A 26480-nucleotide genomic window follows, 5' to 3' on the forward strand; every position below is an offset into this window, starting at 1 on the left:
TTTTATTGAATTTTTAGGGAATTATTATTTAAGACTTTTGATACTTTTTGTTAAAAAGTAGAAAAAAAAAGTAGAAAAAAAAACGCTCTATAGTCAGATTTATCCAATTTTTAATGTTACAGTTTATTTTATTAATTAAACAAAATAAAATAATGATAAATTAAGAAAAAACCAACAATTACATTGCAATTTCTTTTTAATCCTTAATTATTTTGTTCAGTTATCTTTGGCTTTCGTTTTCTTATTCGGATCTTTAATGAACAATTTTTCATCTTTGTTATTAATAAAATGAAATTTTCTATAAACCATTGCAGTGAGATGATTCCAATTTTAACCAATGTTAATATACTTGCGCCAAGAAATAATCCTATTGCACCACCAACTGATACTGTAATTGAAAATTTATTTTAAATTAATTTCATTATAATGCCACTCTTCCTGAATAGTTAAATAAATTGTAGTTTTAAACTGCAATTCATTTAGTTGCTGACAATCAGTATTTATTTAATATTGTTCATGTTACAACTCATATTGCAGGCATTTCAGAGTACCTAATTGGAAAATTTTTTTTTTGTTGATCTTATTGAACATACTGTGTGGTATATGAGCAATATTTTAGTGCTAGTATAGTTTTAGTTTTCATTATTTTGTATATAATCTATCTATAATATTAATTATATTTTGTAATTTATTCATTATTTTTTATAAAAAGAGTTGGTGCGGTTTATTTTCTAAAAAAAAACACTAAATCAATATTATCTTACGTTATCGTAAATCTTTAATTTGTGTATGAACAGCATTTAAAATGTTTATTAAAAATTCAATTATTTCTCAATTTATGTATATTCAAAATTTCTACAATATCTCACCATTAAAAAATTTTCCCTGAAATCAAAATCTTTTCAAATGAATGACAAATGAATTAATCAATTAATATATTAAAAAGTTATTTTAGATTTAATTCAAAAATTATAAATTCCTTTTATATCGTCTTATTATTTTAAATTTTATGCAAACATAATAGATAATTATCGATATTTGATTAATTTATTTTAAAATTTTGAGGGAGAATCCAAATAGATTTATTTATTGTGTATTTTATATTATCCTTTTTTAGAATTTATTTTACAAATATATCTAATTATGTTATAATTATTAAAATATGTAGGTTTAATTTTGAATTGAAACAATCAATTAATTAAATAATATTTAAAAATCAAATAATAATTATTTAATAAAATTATATTGTGTCATCGAAATTTAATAAATACACAAATTATATATACAAAGGAAGAGGGAAAATATGTACATAATTCAGGATATAAATAAAGGATATAAATATTTATTAAATTTGTAATAACAAAAACCAAAACAAAAATCAAGAAAATTAATAACATTTTTTTTTTTTTCATTTACAAATAAAATAAAATCAATATTATTATAATGATGATTACATAAATTAGATATTTTAATAATATTCCCGTTCGAAATATATACACACATAATTACATATAATTTTAATATAAGGATATTATAGTAAAAATATAATGTGAATGAAAGGTTACAAATGTGTTAGTGCTTTTATTTTTATTTTCGATTGCAATTTGTTGTTTGCATTGGTGTAATTATGTAATATTTTTGATCGTAAAACAATTTTTTTTGTTATTGTTTTTATTACTCATAAAAATTAAGATAGGAGGAAAAATTTAATTTTATTTTGATCTCCTTATCATCCTTATATAAAACAGCACCCTTGTTAAGCTTACTTATATACAAGAATCAAGGAGAATTGGTAACAATAATTGTATATATTTGTATATATGTATATATATGTTCGATTTGGTTTCCTTTCTTTAGTGTAAAACAAATCAAATATTTTAATTAAGGTATTAATATTCTTAAATGGTATGATAAAGGGAAGTAGGAAAATAAAACATTATAATTTTTGTTTTTAAATTTTTGATAAAATTTATTTTGAAGTCGCGATATGGTATTAGAAATTTGTTTTTCTACATGTAAAAGAAATAATAAAAGAATAACAATAAAACAGAAATTATACCGGTAGTAAATTATTCGGCATAAATTTCATTTGGTTTTAACGGTAGAGAAAACTGTTATATTATAAGCATAGATTTCATTCAATTATATGTAACTAAGGATTTCCCTATCTAAGTAGAAATAGAAGAGACGAATGATAAAGAAGAGTTGAACACAAGGCGTATTGAGTTGTTATCGTTGCACATTATAACATTTTAACACTTTCATTTAAGTTGTCTAATTCTTGGGTGTGAATTTATATCAATCTTATTTTTATAAGTACAAACTGTATAACAGTAAAAATAATTTAGAACGGAACAAGACAGTCAGCTACTTAGATTGTTTGCTTGTCATTGAATAGGGTTCAAGAATTTGTTCAAGAATACTTAGTTTAAACCTATTATGAATCTGTTACGTAACATTAAAAGAGATTTATGAACTTCAATTTTTTCTCTTCTCTTTTGAAATTCGTTCCATTTAAATAGATTTCGAATGCCTTAAAATATTTTGGGATTAAAAAATTTTTTTTGTTGTTTTACAATTTTTTAATGTCAATAAAATTTTATAGCTTTTCAAGCTTTGACGTTAATTATTAAAATAACGTTCAAAGTATTGTTAAATATTTCGTTTACATTTTATGTACTTATATAACAGAAAAACGGAAACAATCGATAATAAAATAAATGTATATAACAATATTATTATATTGGAGTAAAGGAATAGGAAATTTGGATGCTATGTACATATATGTATGTATAAGGTTTACGTTTTGGTCAAGGTCATAAATTTTTTCCTATATATACATTGTTTTCTCTTTACATCTTGTATTTTCTCTTATTGTAATATTAAAAATACGAGTATTTATTATTTTAACTGAATTATAATAATTTTTTTACTTGGTGGTGGTTGTTCTACATAAAATTTTACAATGAAAAATTATTAAAAAATTTAAAAGATATTCACACCATTGCAGGAAAGGACGAACAAAAATACGGTATGAAATCTTTAAATTTATTACTCTTATAAATTATTCACAAAATTTAAATAATACTGATAATGGGAGGTTGATTAAAATTCTGTTGAAGGTTGAGAAAATTATAATAAAAAGATTTGGTTTCCCATTGTTGTTTCGGGTGGAAAAATTAAAATTAATTTGTATACACACACCTACATATATAATACACCTAAAATTCTTTTTATAGTTTCTTTGTTTGTAATTATTCTACCTGATTTTATATTCTGTTATATAAGATTAGATGAATTATAAATAATTTGCGATTTTAATCATCTAATTTATATTAAAATAAAGATAAGTTTTCATTTCAAAATTTTCAAAAGATTTTAGAGTGCAAATCTCATGACTTTTTTGTTATAAATTTATACAGAATTTTTTAATTAGATTAATTAAACAATGAGTTCGTGTGGTGTATTAAATTTAATTGGTAGTAGGGTTTTCACTTTTATAAAAACAAAATTAATTTCCTTTTTTATAAAATAATAAAATATTTAAATTTTGGTTTTTATTACCTAATAAATCCTCAAAACTGAATACAACATCACGTCTCATACGAACTTTTGGTGGTACAATATCCCATCTAAAGCTTGATGATATTTTAGAATTTTCAGTTGTTGTTCCACTCCTAAAAATATTGAATAATCGGTGTATTTTGTCAAATAACAATATTTGTAATAATTTGCTTTACGTTGTACCGATAACAAATGTAATATGTTAAGTTAGGGACGTTAATTTCAAGTTGTCTCAGATATAAAATTTTATTTTCCAAATTTTCTAAAACATTTTTCATGTCTTCTCCAAGAAAATCATAAGCTTTAATCGCCAGCCGTATTAATCTTAATTTTGCTCTAAACCCCGTATTTTTGATACCCATAAGGCTAGTAGGTGCTGCCCTCAAACATAAAAATAAATTTTACATGACTTTGTCATCATTTGAAAAGGAAAAATTCTAGTTATTCACTTTTTATCTCCGTGCGTATGTCAATTGAAGGCCAAAAAACCCAATCCCACTCCATATGTTAAGTTTTTCTAAGAAAACAAAATGCTAGTAAAAGAATAATGATTTGGAAAACCAAAGGCGTATCTGTTAGAAATATTTACGATATTTGACATAAACTTGCTTCGAATCTCCGATATTGTCCCTTAATTTATATAAGGTAAAAGACTACTCTTTGTTATTACTCAAAAAAAAGCTTTTTAGTTAACTTACCAAGGATTTGTTTTTATTGAATGAACTGAATAAACATGTTCCGTACATGTGCTTGGGCATTTACAAATATGAAGTGCCCAAATTGGCCATTTAAAATCTAATAAACATTCAAATCCTGCAGGATTGCATCTTATTCCATCTAATTTTAAAAAAGTTGAATTTTAAATTAAATATATTTGATAATTCGAGAAGAAAGAACAAAATTATTACCCACAAAAGGATAGAAAAATGGTACACAATTACACATTTCAAGTGCCATAACTGCACGGCAACGCGCCAAGCACAATGTTTTACTATAAATCTAAATTTGTAAGTTTTTAAAAGAATTTCATCTAAAAATAAAATTTATTACATTCAATCCTGATGTTGGTTCATCAAAGAAAACACATTTTCTTTGTTCAGGATCTAAGTCTCTAAGGGTTTCACTTGCACTATTTTTTTAAAAAAATATTTTTATATATGCCCAAAGATTTTATGTTTTAATAATATAAGGCACTCACAATGTTTCTGTAACTTTATAGGATGCATAGATTTCATTTGCTTTTATCATTTCGATTGCACCTACTCCAGCATCGCTAGCTGAAACTTCGTATGGGGAATGAACTTCAATCTACAAAAAGAAAAGATTTTTTATTTCTATGAATCCAGGTAGACTAGTTGGAAATTTAAAATAATTTTACTGTTCCAACACTGTCAAAAATATCCATTTTTATAAAGCACTGATGTTTCCCATATTCACATAGTATTGACTTTTCAATGTTCTGAATATTTTTATTGCTGAAGATGAAAAAAAAATTTTTTTTTGAAAGAATTTGGAAAATAAAATTTCAAAAAAAAATTTCTGACAAAATATTCAAATAATACTTATGTGTGTATTTGAAAATTTATTAAAATTTTTGAAAATTAAAACTAGCTATTAAGAAAACTTACTTTTCTGACAACATTTTTGCCATCGGAGCATTTATTGCATAACACATTCCTCGTTCTGTCATCACCCTTATTACATGAACTTTAACATTATTTCGAAATGTTGTTAGATCCTGAAGAAATGATCGATCAATTAATTTTACAATCTCATATAAATTAATATCATCGAAACGTTCATCTTCAGCAAATTTTACTAAATCACCATAATTATATGCTGTAGAATTAACAACAGCATATAAAAATTCTAAGAAATAAGAATAATCATTATCATTAGGTGTTATATTCCATTTCTCTTGTATATAGTCATCAGCTTTCGATATATCCATTTTATCATGATAACATAATGTTAAACCAGGTAAAGTTCCATTCCATGCTCTATAATCACGATCTAAACTCATTACTGTTGGATTATTATAGAAACGATTAATTTGATTTGTAATCATTATATAGGTTGTAACAATAGATCCCATTACTGTTAATAACCAGAAAATTCTGTAAAAAAAATTTAGTGAAATTTTATTTGAGTTAAAATTAATTTTTAGTAGATAGAAAATTTTTTTGTTGTATTTTGAACTTTTATATTTTAAGATATCCTTTTTTTATAATTTTAATTAATAATTTAATTTCCCCCTTGCAGGCGTTTCAAATTTTCAATGATGCGATTGAATATTGTTTTATATTATGCTTCGGAATTTCGCGAGTTAAGTGAAATGATCATTCATTTGCCAAAAAGGGGTTGTTTTACTATATAAGTTACGGTTAGACTGTGGAACTTATTCCTATAATATACAAACCTTTCAAACAAATGCAATTTTTTTTCAAATATTAATTTGATCGATGTAATTTCCGATGCATTTGCAATTATTCGACAAAATTCTAAGATTTTTTCAAAGAAACTTTTAAAAAATGAAAAATTGCTTTTTTTAAATTTATTCATCGTGCTGAAAAAGAGAAATTATTTTTTTAACTAAAGAGACACAATTTTTTAAACTAAATTTTGGATTTAATTTCAAATCAGTTATAGTCTTAAAAATATTTTAATAAACAAAGAAAATTAAAGGAAAAACAAGACCAAAAAACGAAAAAAGAGAAAATTTTGTTAAAATTGATTTCCCATCAAATCATGTGTTTTAGATAAAGATCGCTAAAAGCATTTTTCAAAATAATACAAAAGAGCAAAATATAGAAAGAAAAACAAAAAGAAAAATGTTAAAAGTCTCCCTATTGTTCTGTCCTAATTTAATTTCAATACAATATTCAATAAATTGAATATCCTTGAATATCCTTTGTCAAAAAATTTAAGCTTTTTGTTTTTATTTTTAGAAATCGTACTGTCGTAATCGTATATGGATAAATCTTTCGATTCAGTTTACTTTCTCTATTTTTTTAAGCTTAGAACGGAAAGAAATACGATAAAGAATTTCAGGATTTAAAAAAAAAACAGTATTTTATGCATTGTGAATTTATTCATGAATAAAGTAATAATAAATTCAATTATGGTGTAGCGGATTTATATAGCCGTAATAAACACTAAAATTAATAAAAAACGAGTTTAACTCAATTCGAACTCCAACGTAGTTTTTATTATGAATGTTAAATTTATTATGATTTTTTACTATTGCTTCCAATTTTATCAAACAATCTTTATTAAAAAAAACAATAAAATTTGAATTTTATGAATTTATGACAAATGATATGTGCGATGTACATCTGATATAATTTAATAAAGGATACTCTGAATTTTTAGAAACATTCTAGAACTCTGACTTAACTTGTATAGAATAGTATATGTTGTATTGTGTGCTCCGTATAAAGTGATATGTTTTAGTAAAGTTCACCGTCCTAAATAAAAATAGTAGATTTAGTGCAAACCACTCTAAAAATTTTTATTTAAAGCAATATTTCAAATATTTAAGCTGTATCGTACATAAATTCATAAAAAACAGATGATCATAATCGGGTTAATAGGATTTCCTCTGAAAATTGGATAAAATATAGTCTTTATAACGCTTTTAGTCGGCTTTAATAATATGCTTGAATAACAGAATTTAAACGTTCAAATGTAATGTTTGAACAACAATATTAGGTCTTTCCTCATTACAACTCATTAGCTCATTTACCCGATTATAGCTCATTACCTCACCTAAAACTTTAATATTTATAACTGTACAAACGTACGTTCGCACAAATTTAAAAATAATATATAAATTTGCAACTCTGTTTGTAACCGTTAGACATAACGGTTTAAGAAATATAACTCAAGTGTGGTTTTTGATCAGTGTCAAATTTTGAGTCGATCTACAGCCATAATCCGTCTGAAAGAACTATTTAAGTTCTGTTTACCAAATTTAGGCAAATGAGTTATTCTTGTAGATACCAAAACCTTATCTGAATAGTACGGGTATCAGATTGTTGACACGGTTAGCTTTACCTATATTTTCGTTTTTATTTCGATTTTAATATAGCCAAAGTATAGTAACAGTTTAGATTTGTATACGATAAATATTCAACATATTTAAGTTTACTATTTATTGTTTCTTGTGGAAACTTTTCAAAACTTTTATTACACTAAGGACATAATTCAATTAGACTTATTAATTAGAATTATCTGTTTGGATTGCAAGGTGATCCCATAAACAAAAATAACTTTAATTTTTTCAACCATAGTTAATATTGTTTTATATTATAAATCATGAGCAGTTCAACTATAAATGTAGGTACATAAGTTTAAAACATAGGTTTTAGGGATATAAAGTAGACGTTCTTTGCACATTTCACTACACTTGGTATCTTTCCAATTACTGAAGTTATGTTTACTTTATAATAAATTTCATTTATTTAACAAATAAATTTATTCAGCATTAAGTACAGAATATATTTTCTGATTTGTTTTTTTTTTACCAAATTATTTACCTTACATTAAATTTTAATTAAAAGTTTATTATTTAATATCAGAGAAAAATACAAAAATTCGTATAAATACCAATACACCAAAATATTTATGTACTGTATGTATACACATATACATACATATATGCATAAATATTTTCCCTTGAGACCATATTCAAGGTCATAAAACTAGAAATATTCAATTTAATCTTTTATAATCTAATTTAACCGTTTTCCTAATTTCGGCCAATTAAGAAAATTCTTTTAATAATAATTTTTCACCCCATTACATAATAGGGTGAAAAAAACATTTATATTCTGAAAACACTGAAAATAACACAAATGAATGGTACATTTACCTTATGGTTATTAAAAAGGTAAGAAAAAATAATAAAGAATATTATGAAAAAGTGAAAAAAGAGAAAATAGTGGTGTGAGAGTTGTTAACCTAATAAAAATTATCACATCTTTTAGAGCATATGCTGTAAATTTGTATCGAATTTTTCCTATTTTATTTTTATTTTCGATTTCAGTCTTAATTTTTCCCTCATTTTCATTTTTTCTCTTTTAATTTTTTTTTTTTTTTTTGGAAACTGTTCAACAATAACATCCCTACACAAATACAATTTACAATAGATCTAATGGGAATTTGTGGAATTTTTTTCCTCTCTTTCTCTGGTTATTTTTTTTTTCATTTGTGCTTTACCTCTCTTCTCTTTTCTGGTTTTTTTTTCTTGTTTTTATTAAGTATTTGTAATATGTGTTTACAAGATAAACAAGAATTCACAATAAATTTATTAATATTTACATACATACATACAAATAACATAAAATGCATACACATTTACATTCAATATATTAGTGTACAGAGAGTTAAGGTTTTTGGGTAAAGTCCTTGGGGCAAAATTTGTGATAAACATATTGAAAAAATCAAAAACAAAAAGTAACATAATTGCAAAAAGGAAACAAGAAAAAAAAAATAAATAAAGAAGAAAAAAAAGGGAAATAAAAACTTAATTTCAAAGAATTCATTAAATAGTGGATATAAAAATTGTAATACGCTAATAATATCAATGCCGCCAATATATAACAACAAAAATGTTAAAAAAAAAGAGAGATGAATAAAAGGACAAGTAAACAAAAGAATTTAGGGAAAAAACCATTAACGCTTTTATTAAAGAAACAATCAACTGACTTTCTACTTCTTCAAATATAACAAGGATATGAAAAAAATTTTTTTTTTAATAATAATAAACATTACTTATATACGGTGTAAATTTCGATAAAAAGTTTTTGGGGAGTGAAATACATATACAATATAATTATATATACATATACGAATACACCAAAGAATTTTACGTATTTTGGTGAAAAAAGTAAGGAATATAAAAATTGATAAGCTATATGTAAATGCGGTCTTATTTGATATTTGCTTGTGTATCACTCAAAAGCAAAAATATTGGAATTTTATATTTGAGAAATAATTAAAAGAAAAGGATATAAAAGGGCCGGTAAAATATTTTTATACAGTATACACGCAATCACAGTATTGCCTTAAGAATTTGTAAGTGTTTTCCCAGCCGTACAGCCCTGTTGAAAAATTATCAATAATCGTTATTAATGAAAAATTATGAAAACTTTTATAAAATTTCTTCTATTGCATAAGTTTCTAAAGTGCTGACCAGATAAAAAATTTTTCGAAATTTATAAAGTCTTAGCGAAGTATATAAATGGCGTAGATCTTCTGAATTATTTACAGTACATTCTTGAATATAAATTACATGCTTGAAATTATTCTAAGATTTGATTTTGTTCTTAAAAGCAAAGAAATGTCAAAATAAACGATTGTCGATTTAATTACTGAGATAAAAGATTTTTGTCAAATTAGTCAAATTTATGTAGACGTAAGTTACTGTTCATTGCGTGTTACAATATTACTTGAATAATTAAAACTCGTGGAAGCTTGGCAATATATGAAATCTAATACTCTTTCAGAATATAGAATAGTTAACCAGTGCAATTAACAATTGTTTCAGCACTTCAATATTAAACACTAGATATTCCACTTATTGTAGCAAAGTATGTGTTGTTAATTTCTCGATATACGCTACATTACAAATTTGGATGAAAATTTCTATACAAACCTCCATAAAATAGATTTTCCTTTAATAAAAAATCAAAAGCAGAATTTTTGTATAGAATTAAAAAGTGAACATACAAAATCTCTAACCAAAAATTTTTTTTGGTAAAAATTCAAAAAGTTTTTATAAAAATATTTTTTTTTTGTGTTACCTGGATAATGGCCAGCGCTCCAACAATAATTGAAGTACTGTACGTGCTTATATTCTTGAAAATAATTTTTCTTTTTTGTAAATTCGACAAGGGTGGAAAAATGTTACATTTTCTTGTACTATTGATTGAGTGAGGGTTTAACAAACTTTTGAATTTTTATTTTATTTTTTTTATTTTTTTTTATTATCGTTTTTACTGTAATTCTATAGTGTTTTTTCCCCTTATATATAAGATGAACGATCCTTTCGATAATGAGTTTTTCCTCTTTTTTATGATAGTTACATATTTATGCTTTTATTAATAAAAATTGTGCTATAATTTTAGCACATCCTCTTTAACTGTAAAAAAGTTAAACAGTTTGTGTGCTAATTAATTTATTAGAACATCAGAGACCTCTAAATAAATACGGTAACAAAATAAAATAAAATATCGTATATTTAATACTGTGCAAATAGATACAAACATACTAGCACAAATGTTATCGATATATTTTTTTATACGTTCTCTTTATCCTCATTCGCTTCTTTGATTTTTTTCGTCACTTTTAAAGTAGAAATGTTTGGAATATTCAAACTTGAAGTGTGCAGTAATACGATGTTTATACATAATTCAGGTTATGAGTTGAAGTTATTGAGTGGTGCTATAAATATTATAGTATTACTTCAACTTTAAACTTGTGAATTATTATGGACCTACTAAATTTTTTATAATGGCAATAATTGAGCTTTAAAAATATGCGATGCCAAATTAAATACTAACTGGATTTTTTTAGCAACACAATCTCAATTGCTGAATAAAATTCATTTTGGAAAGCAAAAACCTCCAGTGAATCAAAAAAAAATTTAAAGTTTGTACAACATTCTCTGTTTTAAAACGGAAGTTGCATAAATAAATCAGTTTATGATTTGTAATTGCTGAATTGTTAGCATGTTAAAGGAAAATGATTGATTTTCGTAATTTGCAGCAAACGTCCAAATTTCTTGATCAAATAAAATTAATTTACGATAACGCTTCATATTCTTGATTTTTACGTATACAAAATGGTTTAATTATGACACAATGTGATCTAACTTAAATTACGATAATTAAAATTATTCGAAGCTCAGAACTTATAAATAACTTAAGAACGGACAGCATACGAAAAAGTATTTGAAGTCATTCTACAAAATAGATAGTAAACTCTCATTTTAGAATTTCTTTAATTTTGTTTTTCTATTAAAATTTTGATAATTTATTTTCATTGGGTAGCCATAGAAAACCAACGGTAAAAAGAAAAATACTTCCTTATATAAAGTGAAAAACCAAAAACTTTTATACTAACACACCCATTTTTTATATTGTTTGAAAAGAAAGCGTTTACGATAAAAGAAATATGTGAACTTATGCAAAGCCAAATAGAAACACTGAACAAAAAATTAAATTTTCCAAAGAAATTCTTTACAAATAACAAAAATAATAAAAAAAACCGAAAAATAAAAAGTTCCGTTATAACTTTTAGCGAAAAGGAATTCATTTGTTACCATCAATCAAATAAAACGGCACACCATCAAAGTAAAAGTGCGAACGTTAAGGAAAAAAAAAAAACAAAATCGTAAAATACTTTAGAAATAAAAAAAAAATTTTTTGTTTCATTTTGTTTCTTTAAAACTTAAAATGGGGTTGTAATTTTGTAAGAATTTTTTTATAAGGACTCAAGTTTAAAATTAAAATATTTTTCAAGTTTAAGTACGTAGAGTAAGAAAATTTTAAGAAGAAAAGTTTTTAGCTTTTTTATTTTAATGTTCTAAAGTTATAAGCAATAAAATTTTTTTGGTCATGTAAAGGTGAACGAAAGCCATGTCTGGTTGTTGGCATAATCTTTAGGAATGGCCGAATTAAATCACCCCTTTCAGCTGCTATTTTATAATAATTTTCAATTTATGTTATTTATTAATAGCTTTGCTGTACTAATAGAGCAGATTAATTGCAAGATACCTGAGCGTAACCAATATGTACAAAAGGAGTTGGCAATCTGTGTGACAAAAATATGTAATTGTATTATAACCATAATTTTAGACAACATTTGTACTGTATCTTTTAATCGCAAGGTTGTATAAATGTAATTAATTGGTAAACGTATAAATCTTCATTACTGTTGGCAAATCAATTATTGATCAAAATAATGCGATAGATTTTTGTAAATTTCAAAAATTGTACCAAACTCTTCATAAAAAAATTATTCAGACTACCTGTAGTAAACAGGATGTCGTAAACTTCAAACTTTAATAAAATTTTCTGCTGAGTATAACAGCTCGGTCAATATTAAAATTAATATAGCTATATCAGTAAAATTTCCTTGAACAAAACAAGTTTTAAAAATTCGAGAAGTAAGCTCCTACTGTTGTTACTATTATTGAAATTGCGCTGTATGCTTATTGTGTTTATATCTCAAGTATGGATTCTTCTATAGCTTATTTTCTATAGAGATTATAATAATTGTATTTAGGTTCGTAAGATGTTAATAATTATAGTATAAAAAATTTTTCACGTACACATACTTTTCAGTTCTTCTCCCAAAATAATATATTTTGGTTGAAAAATCTTCATCATATCGAGAAAATGACACAAACATGGTTAATATTATTGTTCATTTTTATTTCAATATTATTGTTATGATATTTCAAAAGTTTTATTTTTGGTTTTATAATGCGTACGAATAGATACAGAACTTGTTATTACCCTACATACATACTTCTTCCGTGTTATCTAAACATAAATATTTATTACGAGTAATGACACCTCCTCATTTCCACTTGTTTTCCTTTTGAAATTAAATTAAAACCTATGGTACAAAAACGATTTTTTTTTGTATTTTATTATTCAAAATTGGAAAATTCATGTTAATTTTATAGGGGGCGTAATAGATCCAATTAAAAGTATACAAAACTTATGAAATTAAAATGAGAGGAGAATATGAGCGTATTAAATAGTAGGTGTAGGTATACAAAACGTGTTCTTGAAGATTTATATTCTTCTTTTTTCTTGTACTTTATTAAATTATAAGATAAAATTAAAATTAGAAATAATGAAATTCAATCCATTGTGTAATTTAAAACTGAGATTTTCTTTTTTTTTTTAATGATGAAAGAAAAGTTTTTATAAATTTATGCTCCTTATTAGCACTTTTTACTTTTCAAACCATAAGCATTTTTCAAGTTTTGTGAATGCATGAAAATGGTGGCCGGCTTCTTCTACCGCGATATACCGTATTTTTCAAAATTTTGATATCGTGTTTCTTGTAGACCCCAGGTTGTAGGAGTCTGAAATTTGAGCAGCTTTTAGACACTAATAAATAGTTCATTTTGTTAAAAAGAATTTTTTTCCACCACCACCAGCTCTCAAATTATCGCCTCACGAAATTTGAAAAATTCGATTTTTTGGCATCTTATATTTCGGGAATCGCAAGCTTTTCAAAAATTGCATAAATGCAGAAAGTTAACGGTAAATTCCATGTCATCAAAAACTATAATTATTTTTCTTAACTCACGCAATAAATTCTTAAATTTTAGCATATTTTTGACGAGACTTTAAAATTTTTTTTTGTTTTATTTCAAACATTGAATACAGTGCTAATCCTAAATGTATGCAATTTTTGAAATTCTTTGGTATATGAATGAAAGTAATTTTAATAGTCTGGAAGGTATACATAGATTGTTTTTAAACGAAATATTTTCACTTTTTGAAAGGAAAATTGCTTCCTTATAAACCATTGGTTTGATCCAACTTTATTTTTTATTGTATTTTCTCCAGATATTGTATTTGGTTTGAAAATATGCGATTTCTGAAAGTTTCCAATAAGAAAATAAAGTTTTAATGCTTTTGATTACTTTCACAATTAACGCTTTGAGAAATAATTTCGATTATATGACCTAATTTTTCTTCTATATTTATCTTTAAGATTACACAATGAAAAAAAAAATGTTCAAATTAGTTAAAAAAATATTGTTTTTTTTTTTTTCGTTTTTTAAATAAAAGTAGAATTTTTTTTTTCGGCGAATTTTTTAATTAAAGTTATATATTTTGATTGAAGTTTTCCAATTATTTTTATTGATGATGATTCAAGTAAATTTAAAAAAAAAAAGTTACAAGGATTATAGGTGAAGTTAAAAAATAAGATAAAAATTCCCTGTAGCAACGTGAAAATTACATATTTGCACCAATTTTGCTGTATTTGTAACTTTGTTTTAAAAAGGCTTTAAAAAATATTGTAAATTCATAATAAGAGTCGATAACACCAAGTTTTATGAACAAATTAGAGTTATTAAATGCGTTTTTGTGTAGAATGAGGTATGAAATTGTGTTAATGAGCACAATATGAGTAGAACCATTATTTTTAATAAAAGGTGGCATCAATATTTCGTTATTGTAAATATTATCGTACATTTTATATTACTATGGTTCAATAAGGCCTGAAAGTTTAAAGTAATCTGTTGAACTGACTATTTGAGTTTTGTGTTTTAGTTAAAGAAAGATCAACTATTTTTTCCCATAGAGAATGAGATTTGCAAAATATGCAATCAAAATATTATTATATTCGTTATGAATTTGAATCAGTATTGAATATGAAGAATTCAACATTTTTACGAATTTACCAATATTGTCTTATTGCTATATACACAACCGGATTTAGATACGAACATTTTTTGTTACATTTTATGTTACAATAATAAAATCTCAGTCCCAACAATTGTAATTGTGTTCTCAAAACTATGATTTCAAAAAAATTCAATTAAATTTTCGAAGTATCATGTCTTGATTTCCAAAATTATGAGAATATCGAACATTAATTTTTTTAATTAAAATTTAGTAAATACTTTATGTAAAAAAATTTTAATGTTAAATTACATGTAAATCTTATAGCGATCGCTAATGTGTGCATTCTTTTTCATTTTTTTAGGTTTTTTATTTTTACCTATAATTTAAAAAATGCAATCCTCGTTGTATGGGCAAATTTGTGGAAAAATTCAAGAATAATAGACTTAAAAAGTTGTAAGATTTCACAAATGAAGTCTCAAGGACTTTTTTCACAAAATCAAAAAATAATACTTTATTCTAAGAATGGAAAGTTCAAAAATTCACAAAAAAAAATTAAAGTCTACGGTATCAAATTTTCTTTCGCAGAAATTTTTTCCTAGTATTTCCAATATAAAGTGAAACAAAAGCGACAGAAATAAGAAAAACAAGAAATATAACTGTAATAAAATGAAAATAAATGTTTTTTTTTTCTACTACCATGCTTTGATTGTTTTTCTTTTGCGGTTTAATATTTTTGCAAAATAATAGAAAAAGTTATAATCGCTTTCATATCATAACAAAACTTAAATTGTTTAAAGAACAAAAAATTCAAATTTACTCTAATAGAAAGAAAAAAATTAAAAAACCTGTAAAATTTATGATTCTATTTGCCATTTTAATTTGAAATTTTGGACAAAGTCGTCAGGAATACAGTCAAATTTGATTATAATAAAAAATTTTTTTTGTCTTATTCAAAAATTTTTAATGTAGATTTTATAGTTGAACTTATTGGGTAAGGATTGTTATGTAAAAATATTAAAGAGAACGAATATGTTGGCGTTGTGTATACTTTTTATTTATTTTCACGTCTCTACTGACCATGTCGTTGGATATAAGAGATTTTGGGCATTTTGTTTTTCTTTCAGTCGGCAAATGTGTTTAAAAGTTTAAAATAGACTGTGAATGATAAAAATTTTTTCAAATTCTTACAATATTTTTTATCTAACCCTACTATTAACCTAATTTATTTAATTTTCTCGAATATGAATGAGAAAAGAAGTATTTTTTTCCAATGCAATCATTGATTTTTTCTTATAATCCTCCTAAATGTTTGCAATTAGATTTACTTATAAATAAAGTTTTATATCAAAAAAAATTTTTTTTCAACGTTTAAAATTTTAAAGTTCTAAAATCGTCAGTTTTCCACTCACAACTTATTAAAATAAAATGAACTACCACTTTACAAAGCAATTGGTTTGTTTATCTGTCTGTATATTTTTAATACAGCAACAGGAAATTGTGCAATATTTTAAGGATTAGCTATTAAGTGTGAATTATAATTAAGTGAATATGAAAAATGAAAGAGTGATTTAACACTTTATAATAAATTTTGCGATAAATGAACTTCTGAATAAAAAAAAAATGCAAATTTTAAAATAAAATGAAAATTAATTTAAATTTTTTTTTTTTTTTGGTGCAACATAAAGAATCGCAGCACAAAAAAAAAACTTTTTTTGATGTGATTTAATGCTTTCGAATTTCAAACTGCAAAATAAATTTATTAAAATTTATTTTTAATGGTGGCTTTTTTCATATTTTTATGCTTTTTCATGAAAAATAATAAATATTTAAATTTTTATTTTTAATATAACAAATTTATGTGATGCCATTATTCACAGAATCATAAGCAAAACATTATTAGAATTTCACGTTATAGCAATTTTTTTTTGTGTAATTTAAATGCCAATATGAAAAACTAACATGTAGATATTTAGATTTGTCCGTGGATCTTATTGATTAAAAAAACTTCATTTATAAAGTTTTTGAAATTGCCAATTACTGATTTAAAGGGCTTAAAAATGAAGTGAATAAAGTTTTGAATATTTATTTTAAAATTAAAAGTTTTTACAATATATTGTACTGGATTAATTTTATATAGAATTGTGCATGTGATGTGAAGAATGGGAACATGAATGAAAATTTACATGTATATAAGAAAACCTAATTGATTTTTCAACAAAAATTTCATGACTCAATTACAGTATACTTTGTCATCAATTACTTATTTATAATTGTCCAGAATTAACCAAAAATCAATGAGCTTTTTCTTTTTGAAACGAATAATTACAACATTTTTTTAATTTGTTAAAGCCATCATAACAAAATTTTTTTATAATAATAATCATTCGTATAATAATTATTAATAATTGTTCAAAAAACTGCCCTCACAAATAACTTTAATTTTTAAATTATTCTTTTATTAAATTTATAATAAACTTAATTAGATTTTCTTCCGGTTCTATCTAAAAACACTATTTATGTCTCAAACAATAACATTAACATATTTAGCTTTGAATACATTCACCAAATTATATTATTATCATAAACTAAAGGATATTGAAAGAATATTTCTTAAAAAACGACAAACTCATTTATGTTATTGTATATTTGAAATAAAGGGAGGACTTGAAAATTTTGATATTATTTTAATGAGGCAATTATGAATAAAATACATACCTTGTGAAAATGATGACCCCTAAGAAATAATTTAATTTTTCTTTGTAAGTTTGTCTGACTCCATCCATATTGTTTTCTATAAGTACACTTTTGTTTCTCATTAATACAATCTTGAATATAATCAATTATTTATAAAAACGTAATAGGGAGGAGTTTAGATTAATAATAGAAAGCGGATACATAATATACACAATGAAAATTTTAATGAAAAGGATAATTATAGTTACAAAAGAAATCAAATTTCATATAAAATATTATGAAAGAAAAGGAAGCTATAATTTTAGAAGCAATAAGCAGAAATATTAAATTCTTTCCCCTTAAAGTGAAATTTTTTGGAATGGGGACTGAGGGTAAAAGTGAGAATTTACAAAAAAATTAAAAATTTAAAAAGTTTTGTTAAGATTCAAAACTTTAGTGGTTTTTCAAATAATTATTTTAATATTGTATTAGAAAGTGAAAATTAGAAAATGTTCTAAAACATTTTTAATAATATTTTAGTGCAAAAGTTAAAAAATTAAATGAATTTTTTATTTGATCAATATTGTATATAAATATATATTGTTTGGCAATAAAATAATTGCGGATTAAATCAAGATGCTACATACTTTTAATCCTTAATAAAAGGACTCTTGCGTATTATTTGAATAAGAGGAAAACTTTTGTAAGCAAAATTATTTAAGGAAATCAGAGTGCGTGAAAATCATAGGTGTGATGTTATATATAAGAGCCTTAAGTAGTTAGATCGAAGCCTAGGGTTTTCTAGTTTCAACTCTGAACTTTTTTTCCGATGAATTTTTCAACTTTTTAAAGCTTTTCAGAGCAATAGTTTTATCTCATTTTCGTAAAAATATTATATATGCTTGAATGTGTAATTTAAACATCGGGAGGAGGTTTTATACCATTTGTTTAAATTGTTTATTTTAAAAGAATTGGACTGGCAGAAAATTTACTTTGGTAAAACTTTGTAATATGCGATATAATAAAAATTTTTAAATTTTAATTATAACCATTATATTTTATGATAGCAATAATAACTTTTTTGAAAAATATAATTTTAATATTGAAATTTACAGATTAAAAAATTAAGATTTCTTAAGATTTTATGAAACTTTAAGAAAAATTTTTAATTTTTATCATATCAGAATATTAAGTTATTAAGAAACAATATTTCTGACAATTTTATATTCTGTACCGGAAGTATTCTGATTTGGTATTATTTTTAGTGAAAAACCATGTTTTAAAAAAACCACGCTTCTCATAATTGTTATTAAAATATATTTTTGCCACTGATATTTGAACTTTCGTTACCTGCTGTTGTATAAACTGCCTCATGTCAATATAATGCCAGATGAGGTAGTCGTAAAAACGATTTTCAAAGATATCCCAATTGGTAGAAGAAATCTTGGACGCCCGAGAAAGAGATGGTTAAACTCCGTTGAAAAAAATTTATTAAAAATAGGAGTGGCTCAAAACACACGGGACGCTCATAACAAATCCGATTCGCATCGTATTGTACTCATACAAAATTTTGAATGAGTGTATATGAATACTTCACCCATATAAAAAATTTACAAAATACAAAGTAATATTTTGGAACTTATTTAATTTTTCATTCAAAATATTCTTTTTTGAGTTTTAATTAAGTTTAAAGTTAAATTCTTACATAAGTTTCAGAATTTATAGCTTCTGTTTGATTTTCATTCCAAAGTAGAAAGTTGATGTTTCAAATAAATGTGAAATTAAATAGAGAAACTTTTGCAATTGTTTTTATTCAAATTCCAAAAAGTTAGTAAAAATTTCTATCTTTAATAATTGAATAATAACTGATACAATCTTTGGTAACCTCTGGAGGCTCTTGACGTAATACAAGGGTCACTATTTATATTTCGGGTCCTGGCAATACTAGTGCTGCCAGGTGCAATCTGACACTTCCATTGGAAAGTTTGACATTTTTTAGGACAACTTCACTCAGAACGTTTTGTCATTCGAGCGCGAATTGTTTTGTTTACAGTGACTTGAAAAATTTATCTCGGTCAAAAAATGGAATTGTCCCGCGAAAATTTTCGTGCGATGATTTTTTACGATTTTCGGCGCGGATTATCGAGACAAGAGTGTCTCGATCAACTTGTTTCGACTTTTGGTGATGAAGCACCATCAAAAACCACTGTAAATCGCTGGTGCCAAGAGTTTGGTTTCGGACGCCGTTCGCTCCAGGATGAATTTCGTGAAGGTCGGCCAATTTCGGTCGTTTTGCCGGAAACCATCGATGCTGTGCGCGAAATGATAATGATGGACCGGCATGTGACATACTGTGAGATTGAGGCATCCTTGGGCATTAGTTCCACCAGCGTACATAAGATATTGCATGAACATCTTGCCGTGAAAAGGGTGTGTTGTCGATGGATCCCAAAAAATTTGACGATTGCACAAAAGAAGGCTCGTGTCGATTGGAGCAAAGAAATGTTGAAAAAATTCAATCGCGGTGCGTCAAAAGACGTTTATAAGATAGTCACAGGTGATGAATCATGGATCTATGCATATGAGCTCGAAACGAAACAGCAATCGACCGTATGGGTGTTCCAAGACGAGCCAAATCCAACAAAAGTTGTTCGTGGAAGAAGCACATCGAAGCAAATGATCGCGTTTTTTTTTTGGTATAACCGGTCATGTGGCCACAGTACCTTTAGTGGAACGTAGGACGGTCAATTCTGAATGGTACACCACCATCTGTTTGCCGAAAGTTTTCGAAGAAATAAGGAAAACAAACAAGCGCCGGCGAATCATTCTTCATCATGACAATGCAAGCTCTCACAAATCAGCTGAAACAATGGACTATTTGAGCACTCAAAATGTCGAATTGATGGGTCATCCGCCGTACAGTCCTGATTTAGCACCCAATGACTTCTTCTTATTCCCTCACATCAAAAAAAAAATGCGTGGACAACGATTTTCAACACCTGAAGAAGCAGTCGATGCGTTCAAAAACCATGTTTTGAAGGTGTCTTAATCGGAGTGGAAAAAGTGTTACGAAAATTGGTTTCAGCGCATGCAAAAGTGTATTGATCTTCATGGGGAATATTTTGAAAAACAATAAAACCATTTCGAATGATAAATGTTTGTTTTTTATTGCTAGACCCGAAATATAAATAGTCACCCTCGTATCATAAAAATTTTTGATAACATACTGAAACATGCACATATCGAATGATGGATTTTAATTGTATTTAAAAATTCTAAAAATATTTATTATTATAAATTCTGAAAAAATATTTTCTTGAGCAATTTCCTTTGGCCTTGAATCAAGTTTTTTGAACTTGAATATTTAGATATTAAAGTATCGTAAACGTCATAATAATGACATCTTATAATTTTCAAAGATTATGACAGCGAAATTGAAATCAAATTTTTCCACAATTTTCCGAAATATTTTCTCATTTATAAATCAAATTAGTTTTTTCATTCAATCCAGCACATTTTTCCTAACAACATTTTATTATTTACGATAAAGAGAAAAGGATTTCTAAAGGATATTTAAGTAGTTAAGCTTATTATGATGAGGCAATAATGAATTTATAAATTATTCAGTTTTATATATTTTTAAAAATAAAATGAAAATTATTGTGAATTGCATTTTGAATATGGTATGCTTTAAAATTATTCACTTTTATTTTTAATTCTTTTGAACGGGGGAAAACTAAAAGAAAGAAAAAGACAATTTAAATATTATAAATTTTTATAAAAAACAGGGGAGCCGCAGATGTTTAATATTATTTCTATTTTAGTACTCGTATAATTAAAATTTTTGTTATTTTATTATCTCTGCATACACTTAACTTTTCTATCAAAAGGCTGATTTAATGATACGAAAACATCCGGAAGAATAAACATTTCACTATTACCAATGTAAATGACAGGTGAGTAATGGCTTTTTCTATAATACAGAATAAATACTTAATATATCCAGTTTTTATAAAGAAAAGGACTATAATTTCTACATACATTGTTAGTTATTCTTTATTTAACACGATATAATATTTTCTTTTCTATATTTTATCAGTTTCATTCAGAATATTTTATTACACATACACACATACATGTGTACGTATAATACAATCTTTTAAACATTATAATTTTAGTTCTTTGTATGGAGGAAAAATGGAAAATGCATTTTATCCTATAGTATGTTTTTATAAATATTAAATGATGTCAGTTTTTTTTTCTCCTTTAGCTTGCAGCTTTATAACACGTTTTGCTATATTTTATTTCTTTACTATCTCTTATAGTGTGTTTATTTATTTTATGAGAGCAATGAAAGAATAGTCCTAACAAAAGGATATATGAAAAGTACATTCTATGCTGCTGCAGAATTTCTACCAACTGTGAATATTAGTTTTATTCAAATTCATTCAGGTTTTGATCAATATTTTCTTTTTTATTTCAATTTTTGTTCTTTATTTTTATTTCCGATTAACTATATGAAATTATCTGATAATAACATATCCTGATGGTGAGAAAAAATTAAAATATATAATAACGTATTCCATTTGAATATAAAATAAAAATTAATTGAAAAAAAATTCACTGAAATTGACTGGGTTGCATATTGCAAAATATTCCACTTAAAAAAAATGATATACAAATGCATTTACTGACTATGACTGAGGAAGTAGAGAACTGAATTTAGCTTCTAATAAAATTGGTATACCAGCTAGTCTAGATGAATTTTATTGAAAAAAATTCTTATAAATAAAAGGCGTAAAGGACGAATAATTTCTAGTCTTTTTTCGAAAATTGTGGTGTTATGGGATAAATTTTTAAACAAGTCACTGTATAAAAGTTGTATGGCTTTTGGCACAGGTTTTTTTTTGTGTCTACTGCAGTCTTTTCAGTATGAGTAATTTTAAGGAAAAAACTTCAATAATAATTCAACAAAAGTTGCCGAAATTTAAGACATATTCTCATTGCTATGTTGCTGCCATGTTATAGGTTAATTTTATGAAGGTTTGTTTCAAAACGAATTCCGGAATTCATATAGATTTTCGAAACACTTTTACTGATATACCCCAATGGCCATAATTGTTCAATATTTTAAAAGCCCTTTTCCGGGGTGTTTTAATGAAAAAAAAAATGCTATAGGAAAATTTTTTTATTAAATATTAATTTAAACTAAAGCTATTAAATTGCAACAAAACATCATTGCGACCCACTACGATTATTCTTTTACTGTCATATTAGTTCCTAATAGAAAAGCTCCTGATTGCTATCTACACAATATATACATACGAGTATTCTCATAAATCGTTCAAAGTATTCTAATTTGTCTTTTTAAATTTAATTCAATTTTTATTATTCGTACGTGTTAATTACAATTTAATTTAATAAAATATTTTATTCAAATGTGCATTATGAGCGCTCAAATGTGTCTGTTTTTGTTATACTAGAACAACTTTTACAAAGGATATGAATGAACATAAAGGATTTTTATTTGGTAGTGTTCTATTACTAATATAGATTTATGAACAAAAAAAAAAATTTGAATATAGTTATCGATGCAATATGAATTCACAACGGATTTGTTTTATACGAGTATTTAATTAGCGAAACTGTAAAATTTAGAAAACTATGAATGCGTACATCCAAAATGCCATCCCATTAAAATTTAAATATAGATTCTAATACCATATTAATCTCAATTCAAAATGAAGTTCTCTTTATATGTGTGACTTGCTTATATTGTTGCAAATTTTTATAGTCAGAGTCACAGTAAAAAGCATGGAAATTTATTAAATTTATTAGTAATTTAGATTTTATTTCAAAAAAAATTTTTTCTTATTGTTTTTGGGCATATATTGGGCAGATCTTGCTAAATACTTTGAAAAATTTATAGGAAGAATTGAACTCTATTATCACATTTTGATAATTTCATCAACCTTTAGAACTTTTAACTAGAATGTTATCATTAACAAGATGGTAAACTATAGAATTTTGATAGAGATTTTGATGCCTAGGCTATAAAAACAAAATCGATAATCTGTCATTTTAGAAAATGGGTCGTTGAAAGAATATTTCTTTTCATTCCTTACTAGTTGTATTCCATGTCCAGCCCTTTCTTTGTAACTTATTATTATTTTATTACTTTATATATTCAAAAGTTCACATTTAGTACTTCACGTCCATTCCTTATTGCTAATACCATACTGCATTGCAATTAGAACATTCTACAAAATTTGTTTATTTAAAAAAAAATGGACATAATTTACGATTTCCTTCAAAATCTCTAATTCAATTTTAATTATAATAAACATTAAAAAAATCAATTTTAAAATTATATTTTAAGTATAAAAAACAGAAACGCTAAAATATTTTATAAAAGTCTAAAAATGTATAATGAAATTCACAAAAATATTTCGACAATTGAATTTTTAAATGCTTTTGAACGTGTTTTGAATAGGAATTCAAAAAAAATAAGGAATGTGAAATGTGAAAAACGCTAATTTGAGAAAAAATTCAAAAAAACTATTTTGAAATTCACATGAACGCGTTCAAAACTTATAATTTAATTTTATATTTAAAATTTTTATTCACATGCCATTTTTTAATTCTTTATAGAAATAGAAAAATATAAAAACATTAAAAATGAATTTGTTTTGAAGGTGAACATTTAGTTAGTTAGTTGTTAGAGAGGGGAGGTAGGACGCTAAACACTGCCAACCAGCACTAGGCCAATTAAAGATGGGCCTTCATCACTCCACAATACACTCTCACAAAGGCGAACATTTAAGGTTTTTACTCTATTACGAGTATAAAGTTCAATTTTAATTGTTTTTTTATTACTATAGCTGAAACAAATTTAAATACAAATTTTAGAGACTTATAAAATATTGCAATTACACAGAAATAAAGATTAACTTGAAGCTTATTTTGATTACATTGAGAATATTAAGGTAAAAAGTCAAGTTTAGTAATAATCTGTTTATATCAATTCCGTGATATCAGGACGAATAGCTGAAAATTGTTGTGAACACCGCCATACCGCCAGAAGGATTTATACTAGAGGTGCCCAACTTTCAGTTTTATAAAGAATTTTTTTTTCTCTCGATAAATCTGCCCGAATTCGGCCATGATTTCAAATAATAAAAAAGAATTTTTTCGATCCGTAGAATAAAAATTATTTTACTAAACAAAAATCATCAACAAAGTGTGTGAGTACAACGTTATATAAAATTTCATTTCCGTCCGAAATAAGAATTGTATAATTAATCGAAAACTATGCGATTTAGAATTTGTAAATTTGCAATGAACAGTTGATGTTGAGCTTTAAAGGAAACAATGATTACCTATGTTAATAAATAATAAGGGGATTAGACAATTAATAAGAAGTATTTTATACACTTTTCATCATTATTTTTTAAATTGAACCTTAAACTGGTATATAAGACAACTTCATACCACTTATAGTTTGGGGTTACTTTAGATGCTTTTATGAATGTTCGTTCAATATTCAAAGTAAATTTTTTTTGAGCAGTTTATGCTGATTTAGAAAATTAAATATTAAAGTGTCTAAAATATATTCAAAGTTTATGGCCAAATTATAAGATTTAATCTTTGATTTATATTTGATTTGATTTCTTTCGAAGTCAGTAACACTTTAAAAAACTTTTTGAATTTTATTACTTTCGAATTTTTCATCAAAATCTTGTTTTTGACCTGATTCTGTTCATTTTGATTAAATCGGGTTGCTTTATGAGTTCATTGATCTTTTAAAATTTATTTAAAAAGAATAGAATAAAATGTTATGAAAACTACAAGGACGAAATAACTGTAAAAGAAAAAGAAACTATATGAATATTCCAATTTAATTTAGAAGGTATGGGAACACGTTTTGAATTTTAAGTTGTTTTCCAAATTGAGATGAATATACATATATGTAGAATACTACAATATACGAGTACATATTATACGTTAAAACTTATTATGGAACATTAAATCAGAAACTTTAAAAGAACTCATAAATGAGATTTTCTTTGTTATTAAAGATAAAATGGTGTTAATAACACCCTTTTTCTCCAAAATTTTGAAAATAGTTTGATGAATAATATTGAATTAAGGATGGGTATATTAAAATAACACATAATGTGTAGGATGTGGTTTCCAAATATTATTAAATCTTGTCATTGTTCGTAAAACCTTTATACATATACATATACATACGTGTATTTTGAGCATTTCAAATATAATAAATAATAAGAACAGAAAAGAAAATACCTTTATTAGCGAAAACTTAGACAGCGTTAATTGAATTTATAAATTTATTTAATAAAAATTGTTTTAAAATATTTTCAACTTAAATGTAATAGATGTGGGTCTACATGAAAGTGATAAAGGTTCACACATCAAAGTTAGGTTAAATAACGATTTTTTTTTGGGTACTCATCACCTGAGAGGAGTCAACACGAAGTCCAAACGAAAATATTTTTAGAGTTTAGAGTCAATACTTATGATATTTCTAGAAGAAATATGCGCTTGAAATTATCAAGATCATGTCTATAATAAAAGAGGATAAAATATTAAGAGTCTTGTACCTAACTCTTATGTTCGATTGTAGTAACTTTCATGTTAATTTCAATACGAACCAAATTTTGGGTATACGTGTAAGATACTAAAATAGTGGCTTCATGTCTTTTCAGAAAATTTAATAACTTTTGCAACAATGCAAATCTCTTTGGCATGGGGATAATTTTTTTTTTTAAAAGTAATCATTTATTGGTTATACACAAATTCTTATAAAATTGGAAAATTAAAGGAAATTTTAAAATATTT

At 25.0% G+C, this 26480-nt stretch overlaps 1 protein-coding gene across 1 annotated transcript; it reads right to left on the bottom strand.

Annotated features, from left to right (window-relative positions):
- Nucleotides 1-203: 203 nt before the first annotated feature.
- On the bottom strand, nt 204-18992 carry LOC129610869 (acid-sensing ion channel 5-like). Its single transcript, XM_055523639.1, has 9 exons — nt 18853-18992; nt 5193-5681; nt 4943-5039; nt 4763-4872; nt 4615-4693; nt 4473-4563; nt 4263-4401; nt 3565-3677; nt 204-388 (listed from the first exon to the last, which is right to left on the bottom strand). Exons 1-9 carry the CDS (start codon nt 18990-18992, stop codon nt 204-206), a joined length of 1443 nt encoding a protein of 480 aa, XP_055379614.1.
- Between the last annotated feature and the right edge of the window lie 7488 nt (nt 18993-26480).

The sequence above is a fragment of the Condylostylus longicornis genome, unplaced genomic scaffold (assembly GCF_029603195.1).
Source record: "Condylostylus longicornis isolate FDR11 unplaced genomic scaffold, ASM2960319v2 ptg000048l, whole genome shotgun sequence".
NCBI lineage: Eukaryota > Metazoa > Arthropoda > Insecta > Diptera > Dolichopodidae > Condylostylus > Condylostylus longicornis.